The sequence below is a fragment of the Somniosus microcephalus genome, chromosome 2, assembly GCF_052327205.1.
Source record: "Somniosus microcephalus isolate GS21.2 chromosome 2, FLI_Smic_1.0, whole genome shotgun sequence".
Lineage (NCBI taxonomy): Eukaryota > Metazoa > Chordata > Chondrichthyes > Squaliformes > Somniosidae > Somniosus > Somniosus microcephalus.
This window is the reverse complement of record NC_140988.1, coordinates 147,871,303-147,886,334: the sequence shown is the minus strand read 5'-3', so window position 1 is coordinate 147,886,334 and position 15,032 is coordinate 147,871,303. Positions and strand designations below refer to the sequence as shown.

Sequence of the window (15,032 nt, the reverse complement as noted above, 5' to 3'; positions counted from 1 at the left end):
TCTTTGTGTGAGCTTTTCTCATCTTTCTCTTGCAGAGAACATACATATTTACCTTTCTGCTCAGCTCACGTCTTTTCATTCGGCCATATGAGCTCCTAGCAAAAGTTTGCCTCATGTGCATTGAGCAACAGAGATTGAATGAGGCCATTTTAGATAAGGTAAGATTGTCAAGGGAGACTTTTTCTGTTTGCCTGAGACTGATGATTTTGCAAACATCAATAAAAGAAAATTTTTTGTGAGTCTTTCCTCTCATGATTAATGCAGTGAGAGTTCCACTTACGTGCTGCAAGTGAATTTTATCTGTTAATTTTTAATGAAAGAAGGGATGTTTAATGTCTACAAATGTGTCACGCTTCACAATTAGACTATGCTAATGTTGTCCTTTAGGTTAAATAAATATTATTACATATCTTGCATTTAAATATATCATCACTGTAAGTAAGATAATTTAATACAATTTTCTGACTGATTCTAGGCTAAAATAAGAAAATTTGCACCAAAAATAGTCCAGCTGTTGGCTGAATGGACTGAAACATTTCCCTATGATTTTCGGGATGAGAGGATGATGAGAAATCTAAAGGACATGACACACAAGATAGCTACTTTGGATGAGGTTAGTTATTTAAAAGCAGCAACTCATTTATGTCTGAATTATTAGGAATAGTTAATGGTGAATGCATAATGTTTCCAGAGGGGAGTAAAAGAAAACACCCACCTGTGCAAACAACTGAAAGAAATGGGAATTGAATTCTGCACAAATATATATCGATGCAATACCATTTCTCAGAAGCTCATACAATGGAGAACCAATTCTGCTACCATCCCAGATTTTACTGCTACGTTCCCCATGAGCTGTGTTGTGTGCACATGTGCAAGAAGAATCAGGTGCCTCATGATTAAACCCAGCAAAACTAATTTGTTCAGATACTCATTTTTTTTCAGGCATATATTTCTTCTGAAGTAAGTCTGGACTCAGGTTTACATAATCTCGTTTTGCAGCATTGCTTTAGTTATTAATTATTTAGATACATGTTAATCAGTTTAATGTGTGCATGGAGTCATTGGCCCTGATATTGACAGGGGCAAGTTGCCCTCTGGGTGAAAACAATTTTCCTCAACTCCCCTCTAAACCTTCTACAGGAGACTTTGTTATATCCGGCACCGACGGGACCAAGCTGTTGCCGATCTATCAAAACTGCCGGACATACCAGCGTTAATGTTGAAGCATACGGAGGTTTTCATCTCCGTATCTGACAACAAACACTGTTGCTTAGCAACAGCTTCTAAACAGTCGGCCCGTACCTTGGAAGCGTCTCTGTAGCTTAGCAACAGCTTCAGAGAGACTTTCCAGAGCCTGACTGTTGAAAAAAAAGCCACGAGAAGAAAAAAAACCTAACAAAACGGCTCCTGATTTCTGTCGGTAGATCGAGGTTTCTGGACGTACAACCTCCGGATAAACCAGTTTCCTGTACCAATTATTTTAAATCTATGCCCCCTGGTTATTGACATCTTGCTAGGGGAAATAGGTCTTTCCTATCCACTCTATCTGGGCCCCTCATAATTTTATACACCTCAATCAAGTCTCCCCTCAGCCTCATCTGTTCCAAAGAAAACAACCCCAGCCTATCCAATCTTTCCTCATAGCTAAAATTCTCCAGTCCTGGCAACATCCTTGTAAATATCCTCTGCACCCTCTCTAGTGCAATCACATCTTTCCTGTAATGTGGTAACCAGAACTGTACGCAGTACTCTAGCTGTGGCCTAACTAGTGTTTTATACAGTTCTAGCATAACCTCCCTGCTCTTATATTCTATGCTTCGGCTAATAAAGGAAAGTATCCCGTATGCCTTCTTAACCACCTTATCTACCTGTCCCGCTACCTTCAGGGATCTGTGGTCATGCACTCCAAGGTCCCTCTGTTCCTCTACATTTCTCAGTATCCTACCATTTATTGTGAATTCCCTTGCTTTGTTAGCCCTCCCCAAATGCATTACCTCATACTTTTCTGGATTGAATTCCATTTGCCATTTTTCTGCCCACTTGACCAGTCCATTGATATCTTCCTGCAGTCTAAAGCATTCTTCCTCACTATCAACCACACAGCCAATTTTTGTGGAAATCATGGAAGTGGGACTGGATGACGGAATGACTCCATGAATGATTTTCCTCCCCACTCCAGCCCTTAAATGTTTACAAATGTGGTTGTTAGCTCTCTCCCAGCTGACCACTGTGGTGCTATGTGGAGTGGCATAAAGCAGACATGATTGAGAGTCCTCAGGCTATGTAGTCTGCTGACACAATGCCACAATTGCCAAGTCCAAACTGAACAGAAGGCAAGATAAGAATTCAGTTAGCTTCATTATGTTAATTTCCGATGCACAGCGTGCAACAAAGTTGTTTACCTGTTTAAAATAAATGGGTTAAAGACTTTGGGGCTGAATTCTACAGATGTTGATAAATTTTATTGGATAGAAAATCTTGTAAGGTGCTCTGTTCTCTGTGCCTGAATTCCCACTGTGCAAAACTCTGTGCCAGGAGTACAAATTCGTAAAATCTACTCTATAGGTTTTTTTTTAAGCAGCCACTTCCAATAATCAGACTATTAAAAACAGACTGATAGCAAACATAAGATCAGTAACCTTACCATCCACTGAAATTCTCTTCTTCACACCAAGTAAATTCCCTTATCCATTGTGTCCTCCTGGTCTATTTTCCCTCTTGATTACTAGGCCCAAATGTTAAATGCAGCCTATAGAGGAGACCAAAGTGTAGATTCAGTCAAAACTGATTCGTTAGTTGGGAGGTCCAGTGACATAGTGTTGCAGTTGATGAACTACTATAATCCCTGGTTTTTATAGTAATGTTGTTACAGAATCTCTCATCATTATTATGCAATTTTCTAACTTTTTTAAATTCACTTAGTGGGTGGAACTTTCAACTTTGACGGGGGCGATATTGGATCGGCCGCCCGTTATACACCACACCTGATTTTCCTTTCTATCAATGAGTGCAGAAAGGGTCCCCGCCATAGTTGAAAGTTCCGCCGATTGTATATTCCAGTTGCTGTGCTGCCACTAGAGGGCCATTCTTATTTGTTAGAGTTTGAATACTCTCAGGATTAGGTTTCTTATGGTCAACAATCAGTTGTCTTTATATTATAAATTAACCATTGGTGATTTCTGGTAATGTTCAATTCATATTAAGTTAAGCCACAAAAAGGTGTCCTTTGAGGAAGCAATTGCCAATCTTTCATTAACACAAATTATGCTTATATTTTATTTTATATTTTGTTTCAAGCACATAGCATGTATGAATTTACTGCTCCACTCTCCGTTCATTCAATATGGATTATGAGATTATTTATGTTGGGCATTCACCTATGGTGCACAACTTCATGAGTGAATCCAGCACTGGACTAGAATTTTTCTGACAAATGTTCTTCCCTCTTCCTCTCCTAATGTATTGACTCTTGTTGGGGAATAGGTCCATGGAGCAAGAGATAGACACCAAATTAGCTTCTTCGTGTGTAAGTCTAGACAATGAGTGTTGGCAGGCAATTCAACTGTGGCAGGCTACACACCTAAGGCTGATCCTTTACACATTTGATGTTCACACATTTTCCAGCAAGTGTCACTGGATGTCTATCAGAAGCAAGGGCCCCGATCTTGACGGAGCAGGTTGTGTCGGCAGGGGGTGCAGAGTTTCAGACGGGAAACCCGGAAAGTCCAGGTTTCCCCGCATGCTATGGAGTTTTGACTCCACTGCGAGTGTATTTTTTTTTGCCAGGATCCCCACCGGAGGTCAACCTGATTGACAGGCTTGGCTCCCAGTCCGGCGGGATGCTCGCCAGAGCAGGCCACAGCCGCAGGTAGGGAGCCAGCAACTGCTACTGGGAGCGTGGTGGGGGGAGATTCGATCCCCGAGTCCTGGGGGGTCTAATCCCTGACCTGGGGTGGGGGGTCCAATCCCCGACCCCAGGGGTCTTTTTATGAGGGGGGATCTGATGGGTGGAGGATCTGATCCAAGGCAAGAGGGTAAGCTTGGGGACCCAGGGGGATGCACTCCTGCTCCTACTGGCCCACAAGCAGTGCTGTAAAGGCACTTACCTTCTCCCCAAAACAGTCCTCACCTCCCTTCAGCTGCCAGATTTCCTGAGGTCTGGGAAACCCAGCCGTGCAGGGTTAAATCTGAGACTGCCAGCCTCATTATAATATTTAAATGACCAACTCGCCTCCTGGGAGTGGATTGGCTGCATGCCCCTTGACCCGCCTCCATTAAACCTGGAAGTGGGTGGGTTGGAGGTGGCCTGGGGCCAGGTTTGAGGTTCTTAAAGTTTCAACATCTCACCCGACCCCAACCCACACGTTTTTGGGGGTTAAAATTCACCCCAAGAACTCTGGCTGATTTCATCTCTCACATTGTACCACCCTTACTGCCACCCTAGATAAGATTAACTAATTCATCACAAATTGAGAATCAAATCTCTACGTTGGCCAATTCAGATCCCATAGTAGCCCCAAACTATTAGATAAATTACTTAACTAGAATGCCAAGTGGAAGGCTTGACTTTGATTCCATTCCATGGTTTCTCTGTCTTATATGGCAGAGTTGGCTAAGCTGTCAGGTTCCCTTCCTAATTCATTCAAATGTACCAGGAAAAGAACACTGGACAGTACCAATCAAAATATGGCGCTGGATCATAATAGCCTTCTGATTAAAGCAGGGGGAATGAGGAACTTGAGGTAGAATTTGAACCAAAGGTGAACTAAAGTTTTAAGAAACTTAAATCATTCAATGATTATGCAACTTATTGAATCAGGACAAATAGAAAACAAAGCTTTAATTATTTCAGTTTATTTGGAGAAGACTACACATTCTGAATAATTGTGTGGTTCTTTTCATGTCTTTAATTATTTTATGTGTATATGTTTTAAAATAATTAAGTTAACCTCAGTTAACTGATGTTGTGCAATTTGTTTTGAAGATGGATGGTCTGCTTGCAGATATTCACCAATGCCCCTGTTAGCCAGCTAGCAGGAGGCATGAGTTATCATCTAAACTGAATTGCCTGTCTGATATCACTTGCCCTCACAGCCTCCATTCTTTCCCGGCTCACAAACCAAGCTTTTATATTTAAGCAAGGCATATTTTGAAGGAATGAGAAATAAATTGATCACAGTAATCTGGGCTGAACTGTTAATGGGTAAACCTACAGACAGACAGGGGCAAGTATTCAAAGAAGTTTTTGGTACAATAGAAAACCAGTACACATCCCTAAAAGACAAAGGGGGAAAAATTGGGTTGGTTTGCACCTCTCGTTAGTGCCCGGGCGTGCTAGCGCCTCCTGTGAAATTCGGCATTGCCATGCGCAGCACCCCACTTGCGCCCCAGCCGCAAATTTCCCTTGCGCCCCCTGACCTATCGCTGGACGATATGTCCGACAGGATCAGGAGGCGTTTTTGCAGTGGCGGCGGTGCTACTTAAAGGGCCGATGTCGGGTAGCCATTTTAATTTTGGCCGACTACCAGCACCTGCCCCTTTCCCTTTTTTATGCAGGGTGCCGGACGCGATTGCTCAACCTGGCACTCCTCTTGAGTACGGGCTGTTTTCACGGCACCCCGCTTCCCGGTGGTCCAGCAGGGCACCGCCGGTGTGCGCAGCACTAGGCCACGCTCCTTTAATCAGGGGAGGAGGCCTGCAATGACGTGGTGCTACATGCCGCCGTGCATGGTGCTGTTGCACATAACGCTGCGAACTTTAGCAGTAGCGCACCAAGAATGAGGTGGAGCGCTTCCAGTAGTGCCCCACCTCCTGCTTGGGGTGCTACTACTGAATTTACGGTGGAGGGGCGCTAACTTTTTCGGGGCGCTAAAATTAGCACCCCGGCGACATTAGCGCCCCAAAATGGGCACCACCCAATTTTCCCCACTTGTGTAGTTACAACCATGGTCACCAAACTGGGTAAGAGACGGTATCAAGCTAAAGAAAAGGCTCACATAAATGCAAGGAAAAGTGGAAACCCAGCAGACTGGGTGAGCGATAAAAAGCAACAAAGGAATATAAAGAAAGTAATAATAGGGGCAAAAAGGAAATGTGAAAAAAACCTTACAAGGGATATCAAAGTTAACAATAAATGTTTTTATAAATATATTAAATGAAAGAGAGTGGCATTAAAGATAGACGCAGATGAGATTATAATGGATAATAAGCAAATGGTAGACTTGTTAAATAAGTACTTTTTATCCATTTTCACAGTGGAAGAAGACGACAGAATACCTGTGGTACAAGGGAACCTAAAAATAAGTTAAGGGGAGCAACTTACTGAATATAATATAAGTTAAAAAATGGTAATGATAGACAAATCTCCAGGAACTGATGGTTTCCACCCAGGGTATTAAAAGAAAGAGGAGAGGAGGTTGCAGATGCATTAGTCATAATTTTACAAAGCTCTCTAGATTCAGGAATTGTGCCTTTTGGATCGGAAAGTTGCAAATGAAACTCCATTATTTAAGAAGGGATGCAGTGCAGTACAGGTTCACCAGAATGATACAAGGACTTAAAGGGTTAAGTTATAAGGGCAGGTTGTATAAACTTGGCTTGTATTCTTTTCAATTTAGAAGGTTGAAGGGTGATTTAATTGGGGTGTTTAAAACCATAAAGGATTCGATAGGGTAGATACACATAAACCAGTTTGTCTGATGGGGCAACCCAGAACTAAATTAGAGCTGGGTCATTTAGGTGTGAAATCAGGAAACAGTTTTTCACACAAAGGGTATTGGAAATCTGGAACTTGCTCCCAAAAGGCTGTAGATGGTCAGTCAGTTGAAATTTTCAAAGTTGAGATTGATAGATTTTTGTTGGGGAAGGTTATCAAGGGATATGGAACAAAGGTAGGTAAATGGAGTTGATGTACAAATCAGTCATGATCTAATGGCAGAACAGGCTCAAGGTGCTGTTCCTATGTTCCCATGTTCCGATGCTCAGCACGGCTTAGATCAGGAACTGAACAGAGTGGGGGAACCAAACTTTCAAATCTATGGCAATGAGCATTGGTCCTCTAATGCTCAATCACACTGCAATGTTCTCTCTAATTCTTCTTTATAATATTAAGCTTTTAAATTAAATCGCATCATTTCTACAGAAGGCATATGATAGAATCTGTGCCTTCATTAAAGGCTATTTATGAAATGGTAGAACTTGAACCTCAGGAGTTATGTTGTTTAATATTATTTTTGATCGCTTGACTAGCAGTATTTTTCCACAAGTTTGAGTCAGTTTTGGTTGCTATCTTGTCATTTTATCTAGTGGTTAACTAAATTATACTCCTCCAAATATTTTCTTTCCCACTGCAAAGTGTGTTACTCAATGGTTGCATCCTGATCCTTGCACTTTACTATCAACAAAAACAACTCTGATTAGTTGTTTGATGTGTACCCCGGAGAGTGTGACAATGGCCTTTATTTCACAGGGAGCTTTATCTCACTCCTCTTCTTCTTCTTCTTAGGCAGTCCCTCAGAACTGAGGATGACTTGCTTCCACATTAAAAATGAGTTCGCAGGTGACTGATTAGTCCAATGCGGGACCTACAGTCTCTGTCACAGGTGGGGCAGACGGTGGTTGAAGGGACGGGTGGGTGGGGTGCTTGGGTTGACGTGCGTTCCTTGCGCTGCCTGCGCTTGGCTTCCGCTTGCTCCTGGCGAAGAGACTCGAGGTGTTCGGCGCCTTCCCAGATGCTTCTCCTCCACTTTGTGCGGTCTTGGGCCAGGGATTCCCAGGTGTCGGTGGGACCCAGTCAAGATTATCTACGTTAACCTCTTTTCAGCTGCTTCAAGTGGTGAGCATGGAAAATCAGCCAGAAATAGAAGCAAACATCTGTTTACCCAGTTAATATTTCTGCACAGTTGTCCACAGCCCTGTTATTTAATTACACTGTCATTATGAAAGCAACACACTTAAAGCTTATGCTTGCCATTAGGCAAAAGTAAACAGGGTCTGTGGATCATTTAAAGCAGCTGTTTATACTGGCCACTGCTGCATTAGCTACAAGTATCAACATCAAGACTTGGATAGCTTGAAAGCCCTGCATGAGTGTGAAAACTCATGAAATCATGTGAAGTTTTACATTGGCTTTAGTGCATGCACAATAAGTCTGTGATACTGGGTATTTAATTTGTAGTACAAGATCAGTGCTGTGATTTCCTCAAGCATACCAGCATTATAATTTTAGATCACTTGCAGTCATAAAGGTTTGAACCCTGGTAGAGGTCAGCATTCCAACCTGTTCACCATTGGCTATGTTGAGCTTTACTGGTTCTCAGCTAGTCCACTGGTGAGAGCAAGCAGATGGCTGGGCATTAGACAAAGTAATGAAGGGAAAGAGAGGGGAGACAAGCCAAATATAATGCTGCATTATTTCTCTGCAAGAACATTAATGGCCCGGAATTTGCGGTCAGGATGATGGCGAACTGGTAGCATTTGCCGTCATTCCGCCTTTGAAATTGACCGCAACTTCGGGATTTGGCATATTTCATGCGGAAATCCTGAAGTTGCGGTCTGTCATTGACAGCTCCGAAACAGGATGCGCTGTGCCACCCCCCTTATTAGCCGGAAATCTGTGTAATCATCCAAATCAGGGAAACTGATGAAAACTTCGGCTCTTCCACAGTAAGTACGCTGTTAAATTCCCCACTAAAAGTTAGACCCAAAGGGATGAGGTGTAACTGGGGTTTTAACAGCATATTGACTACTAAACAAATGCTAAGGGCCTGAAAAACTAATTTTAATTTTGTGCAGTGTGAAATTTGTCTATTTTAATAAAAATAAAAATTTTTAAGAAACTTTTCACAAAAATGTTTTAATTTTTTTTAAAGTCTGTCCATCTTTATTTCAGGTTTGCCTTTTCCCCATGTTAGAGCCCCAATCTTTCTTTTGCTCTCTCTAACTATTTTAAAAAGTTTGAATTTTAAGAGCTTATTCACTTCTTTGTTCGCTGTCTGTGAGAATTCTGCCTTTTGATTGGCTGCTTAGACAGCCTTTTGATGTCACAGCAGCTCAAACAAGGGGATTCCCATTATACCCCGTGGAATTGAATTGAAGGTCAGAAATCCCAAAGTTCTTGACACAGGAATTGCGAGATCCTTATGTGGAGCATACTTCGGGCCAGGAGCGAACGCCAATAGCTTTGTTACAGTTTTAATAACATTAACCATTTCTTCTTCCTGATGGCATTGAAGCTTGTTGGGAAAATCACTAAAGCACAAATTAGTCTGGTTAATGTGTTTAGTGACATCATAAATGTGTTTGTGAAGATTTACTGTTAGTTATTTCCAATGTAAATGTGATCTTTTTGAATGTGTTTACAATTTCACTAGAAGCACCAAACATAGGAAATATCCACAAATGTGTTTACTATGTCACTAAATGTAACGGCAGTGGAATTCTTACCCCATATTCTTACTGTTGAAGGAATTTAAACTGTTCCAATAAATATCTAATAACCTGTTTTTAATGTACACAAATTTATTTCTAACTAGATAACTTTATGCGGATGGCAGATAGGATTAAGATATAGGGCTGGATTTTAACTCAGGTGCGGGCTGTTGTCGTGTTAGCCGAATTTCGTGTTTCCCACATGAATCTAAATGGATGTGGGAGATTGATGCAATTTTAACTCAATTGGCCAATTGATTTCCAACATGTGGGAAGCCTTTGCAAATGGGTTTTTCATGACTGAAGGTCCCCTCCGATGACAGCATCATTGCATTTAAGGTCCACAGCAAGCCTTGCTTCTTCTGCAGTCTTCCAAGCTTTCTCCATTTGGTGTCAGAGGGACCTGCAGGAAAGATGACAAGCGGGAGGGCAAGATCAGCACCTCGCTTTGACGAGGCGGATTGCAGGCATTAGTCGATGGGGCTAGGGCCAACAGGAAGGTTCTGTTCCCTTCATCAGGGAGGAAGAGGCCTCCATCTCAGACCAAGGCTGTGTGGATGCAGGTGGCTGAGGAGGTCAATGTTGTGTATGTACCTTTAAGAGAATAACTGGTCTCAGACTGCAGTACCGGCAGTGACCACCCCTGTATAAAAGGTGCTAGTGAGCCTCTGTTGTTTTCAGTTTCACTATTGACTTCCATCAGTAAAGACGTGTTTTGTTCAACTCCTGCTGTCCGTGTCTCAATCATTCACGGACGTAATACTGGCAACGAGACTACGAGCGGCTATTTTCACACATACCCTTGAGAGAGACATCCATCGTCTTGACGACATATACAGGGCAAAAAGTATACCCCAGAGGAAAAATAAGGGTGCCTGTCGAATACAACGGCAAGAAAATACGGAAATTGTATCTCTACATACTGCCAAATGGTGGACCACCGTTATTGGGACGGGAATGGATCAGGAAGATAAACTTAGATTGGCACTCCATTCATGCAATGACGGTGGACGGTAAAAAAGATGAAGACGTCACTCCTGGACGATTGTCAACAATCTTAGCTAACGCCAAAGAGGTATTTCAACAAGAACTGGGCACGCTTAAAGGCGTAACCGCCTCGATAAAAATAGAAGAGAATGCAGTTCCCAAGTTTTTCAAAGCAAGACCGTTACCATATGCAATTCGCCCAGCCGTTGAGGCAGAGCTGGAGAATCTGGAGAAGGCAGGCGTGTTGTCCAAGGTCGACTGGAGCGAGTGGGCGACACCCATCGTTCCTGTCATGAAGAAAACGTTAAGCAATAAGTCCGGGGAGCCAAGGAAGATTCGCATCTGTGGGGATTTCAAGGTGACGGTGAACCCAGTCCTTCACACAGTACAGTATCCTCTTCCAAAGATAGAAGACATCTTCGCCTCACTGTCTGGAGGGAAGCGTTTTACAAAAATTGACCTAGCACAAGCATATTTGCAGATGGAGTTTGAAGAGTCCTCTAGGAAGTATCTCACGATAAACACTCACAAAGGTCTTTACCAGTATCATCGATTGGTATTCGGAGTAGCATCGGCTCCGGCGATATGGCAAAGAGCGATGGAACAAGTCTTGCAAGGGATTCCGGGGACTCAGTGTTACTTGGACGACATCCTTGTGACAGGTGAAGATGACAGTGAACACCTTAACAACCTAGAACAGGTGCTCACTAGACTACGGGAACATGGGCTGCGAGCCAACTGCCCCAAGTGCGAATTTTTTAAGAAACAGATATCGTATTGTGGCCACCTGATTGATGAAGAGGGGTTACATAAGTCCCCTGACAAAATTGAAGCGGTTGTTAAGGCCCCAGCACCTGAAAATGTGTCGCAACTGAGGTCATTCCTCGGATTGGTGAATTACTACCATAAGTTTTTGCCGAATTTGTCCACAATTCTGCACCCACTGAACGCCCTGCTACGAACGGGGGTAGCATGGAAATGGAGCGATGATTGTAAGCGGGCCTTTCAGAAGAGTAAGGACTTAATCACTTCAAGGGAAGTATTGGCTCACTACAACCCAGCACTGCCGATCAGACTGGCGTGTGATGCGTCTCCCTACGGCATTGGGGTGGTACTGTCACATAAATTCCTTGATGGTTTAGAGAGGCCGATAGCTTTTGCGTCACGCTCGTTAACTTCAGCTGAGCGTAACTACGCCCAGATTGACAGAGAGGCCCTCAGCCTAGTGTGGGAGGTGAAGAAGTTCAATCACTACCTGCACGGTCAAAAATTTACTCTACTAACCGATCATCAACCTCTTGTCTCCATTTTCAACCCTCAGAAGGGCGTACCGATAATGACAGCACAACGGCTGCAGAGGTGGTCCCTTTTCCTAGGGGCACACCAATATGACATCGAGTACAAAGGAACTAAACAGCATGGAAATGCTGATGGATTGTCACGCCTACCGTTGCCAACGGTGGAAGAAGAAGACCTTGCAGTGGATCCAATGGAGTTATTCCACTCGACCATAGTCGAATGTCTCCCTGTGACGAATGCAAACATAGAAAAGGAAACACGGAATGACCCGACACTATCACGGGTCTATGATTTAACAGTGAAGGGATGGCCAGCACATGGCGAACCACTGCTGCCAGCATTCTCGCCGAGAAGAGAACAGCTGTCAGTGTGCAGAGGAACCTTGATGTGTGGATCCAGAGTAGTAATTCCACCTAAGTTGACGGATAGAGTGCTCAATGAGCTTCATGAGGGTCATCTGGGTGGGGTAAAAATGAAGAACTTAGCCAGAGCGTTTGTGTGGTGGCCGGGAATCGATAGAGAAATCGAAGAGATGACCAAGAGCTGTGCAGGATGCCAGAAGGTCCAAAACGCACCACCACAAGCTCCTCTGCATCCATGGGAGTGGCCCTCAGCTCCGTGGCAAAGGGTGCACATTGATTTTGCTGGTCCCTTTATGGACTCGATGTTTTTAATTGCGGTGGATGCACATTCAAAGTGGCCAGAGGTAATAAAAATGTCCTCAACCACCACGGAAAAAACTATCACAGTTTTACGAACCATATTCGCCAGGAATGGGCTGCCTGAACAGATTTGCTCTGACAATGGACCACAGTTTGTGTCTGAAGAGTTCCGGAGGTTCTTAAAGAACAATGGTGTTAAGCATTACACATCTGCCCCATATCATCCAGCCACTAATGGATTGGCCGAGAGGTTTGTCCAAACAGTCAAGAAGGCTATCAAGGCAATGTGTAATGAAGATATACCCCTACAACACAAGGTGGACAACTTCTTGTTTGGAATGCGACACATGCGGTTACCAACCAAACTCCAGCCATGATGTTCTTCAATCGAAGACTACGATGCCGCTTGGATTTGGTTAAGCCAAACGTCAGAAGAGATGTGGAGAACAGGCAGTTTCAGAATATGAATGAAAGGCCGACCAGGAGTTTTAAGATAGGTCAACCAGTTTTGGCCCGGGACTACCGCACTGAGAAATGGCAGCCAGGAACGATTTGTACACGACAAGGACCTCTCATGTATACCGTGGACGTTGGGGAGAGCATTGTAAGACGCCATGCTGACCAGATTCTACAGTCACTAGAAAACGTCAACTCCACACCACAATCTGATACACCTGGTAATGAAATCGACGTTCCAATTGCAGCTACCGCAGAACCGGTAATATTGGAAGCAGATGAACCAAACAACGACATTGATCCTGACTCAACATTGCCAGAAGAACCTGATACCCCAAAGAGGCGTTATCCAGACAGAATCAGGAAGCCTCCTCAAAGACTGAACTTATAATTGCTTAAACTTAACCAATGTATCTAGCAACCGCAATTGTGATTGTAATTAGTTATCATTTAATTGTTAAATGAATGTTATGTACTGTTTATCTAAAAGGGGAGGAATTATTGTGTATGTACCTTTAAGAGAATAACTGGTCTCAGACTGCAGTACCGGCAGTGACCACCCCTGTATAAAAGGCGCTAGTGAGCCGCTGTTGTTTTCAGTTTCACTATTGACTTCCATCAGTAAAGACGTGTTTTGTTCAACTCCTGCTGTCCGTGTCTCAATCAATCACGGACGTAATAGTCAACTCCTTGGGAGTCACCCGCAGAACCTGGATGCAGTGCAGGATAAGATTTCATGACCTTCAGTGCACTGGAAAAGTGAGTATGAATTTCCCATCACCCTCATCTGATCCCCATTGCCTTTCCTCACCAGCACTCAGCTTTAGCAATCTCTTCCTCCACATCCCACTTGACACTGACATCCATGCACCCTTACCCATTCCCTCTCTCTCTATGCTCACATTCACATAACTATTCCACCATGCAGCCCTCACACTCCCTCTCACTCTGATGCTTTGAACACAACTGACAACACACAGGGAGGGCCCTTGGACTTGCAACCTCACTCCATCTTTGTCTCCTTCTAAGTATCTATGCAATGCAATCTCTACACTCACTCCTTCATTCTCACTCAACCTCCACTTGTCTCCCTCATTGCAAGGAAAGAGAGCTCACAACAAGAGAGAGCGCGCCAGGACAGGAGGAGGGACAGCCTCATTAGCCCACCTGACCCACTGGGAGGAGGCCGTCCTGGAAATCATGGGCATTGGGGATGATTCGCGCGTGGGGGACGGACAGACGGGTGGAACACAGCAAACTGGTGACAGAAAAGTTTCCCATCTCTCTCTTTGACATTGCATGAGTCGCTGATAATGATTGTGAAGCTGTAACAGATGAACTTATGAGCATCTGCAAAAAGCTATGTGTATGTAGCCTTTGCATCACATCTCTGACTCTTTCCTTTACTCCCCCACAGGACCATCACAAGCATCCGTCCCCCCTAGCCAGGAAGAAGAGGCTGAGCAGCCAGACTCCTCAGAGGACGCTGCAGCCTCTGAGGGCGCAGCGTCACCAGAATTCAGCGCACCCAGCACCAGCGCAGACACTCACACCTCGGTGGGAACTTCGGGACATAGAGTAGTGTTGTCACCTGGTGTATCACAGCTAACAAGTGAGCATCAGCAGATTGTGGAGATAGGGACAGCAGTGGAGAGTCCTAGTCGGAGGGCGCAGGACTCTGCCAGCTCAGCTCAGCAGCATGTCGACCCTCTGCCTCTGGGTCCATCCATAAGACCAGAGGTGATGGAACTCCAGGCACAGATGCATGAGTCTCGGCAGGTTTTGTCTCGAGGGTCGCTGCGAGTGTGGAGCGAATGGAGGAGTTCATAGCGAACATGAGCAGAGCCTTTGTGGAGTCATTGGCGCATGAACGCATCACCACGGAAAGGATGGCTACCTCCGTGGAAATGATTGCTACCTCCATGGTAAGGCTGGCTACCATACAGGAGAGGATGGCTACGGTAGAGGAGAGGAGGGCTACGGCCATGGAGGAGCTTAGTCGCCAGGGTATGGAAAACATGGTCATTGTTCAGAATAGAATGACATCTCTTGAGGAGCGATGGGCATCTATTGAACAGAGAAACCAGACCTTCGTGGAAGTCCTTCTGAGTAGGACTGCCATTGCAGATACAGGTCCCCATGGCCCCCCTGATGTGCTCTCCAGCCACTTGCAGGCACTGAGGGGGACCTGACCCATGA

The 15,032-nt window shown here is 44.2% G+C and overlaps 1 protein-coding gene across 2 annotated transcripts in view; it reads left to right on the top strand.

Annotated features, from left to right (window-relative positions):
* rasgef1ba (RasGEF domain family, member 1Ba) overlaps positions 1-15,032 on the top strand; it is a 141,501-nt gene that overhangs the window by 34,015 nt on the left and 92,454 nt on the right. For both annotated transcript variants that reach the window (XM_085963437.1, XM_085963429.1), the window contains 2 exons: positions 36-158; positions 476-613. In XM_085963437.1, coding sequence (XP_085819563.1) covers positions 36-158; positions 476-613 — 261 coding nt within the window. The remainder of the gene's footprint in view (positions 1-35; positions 159-475; positions 614-15,032) is intronic.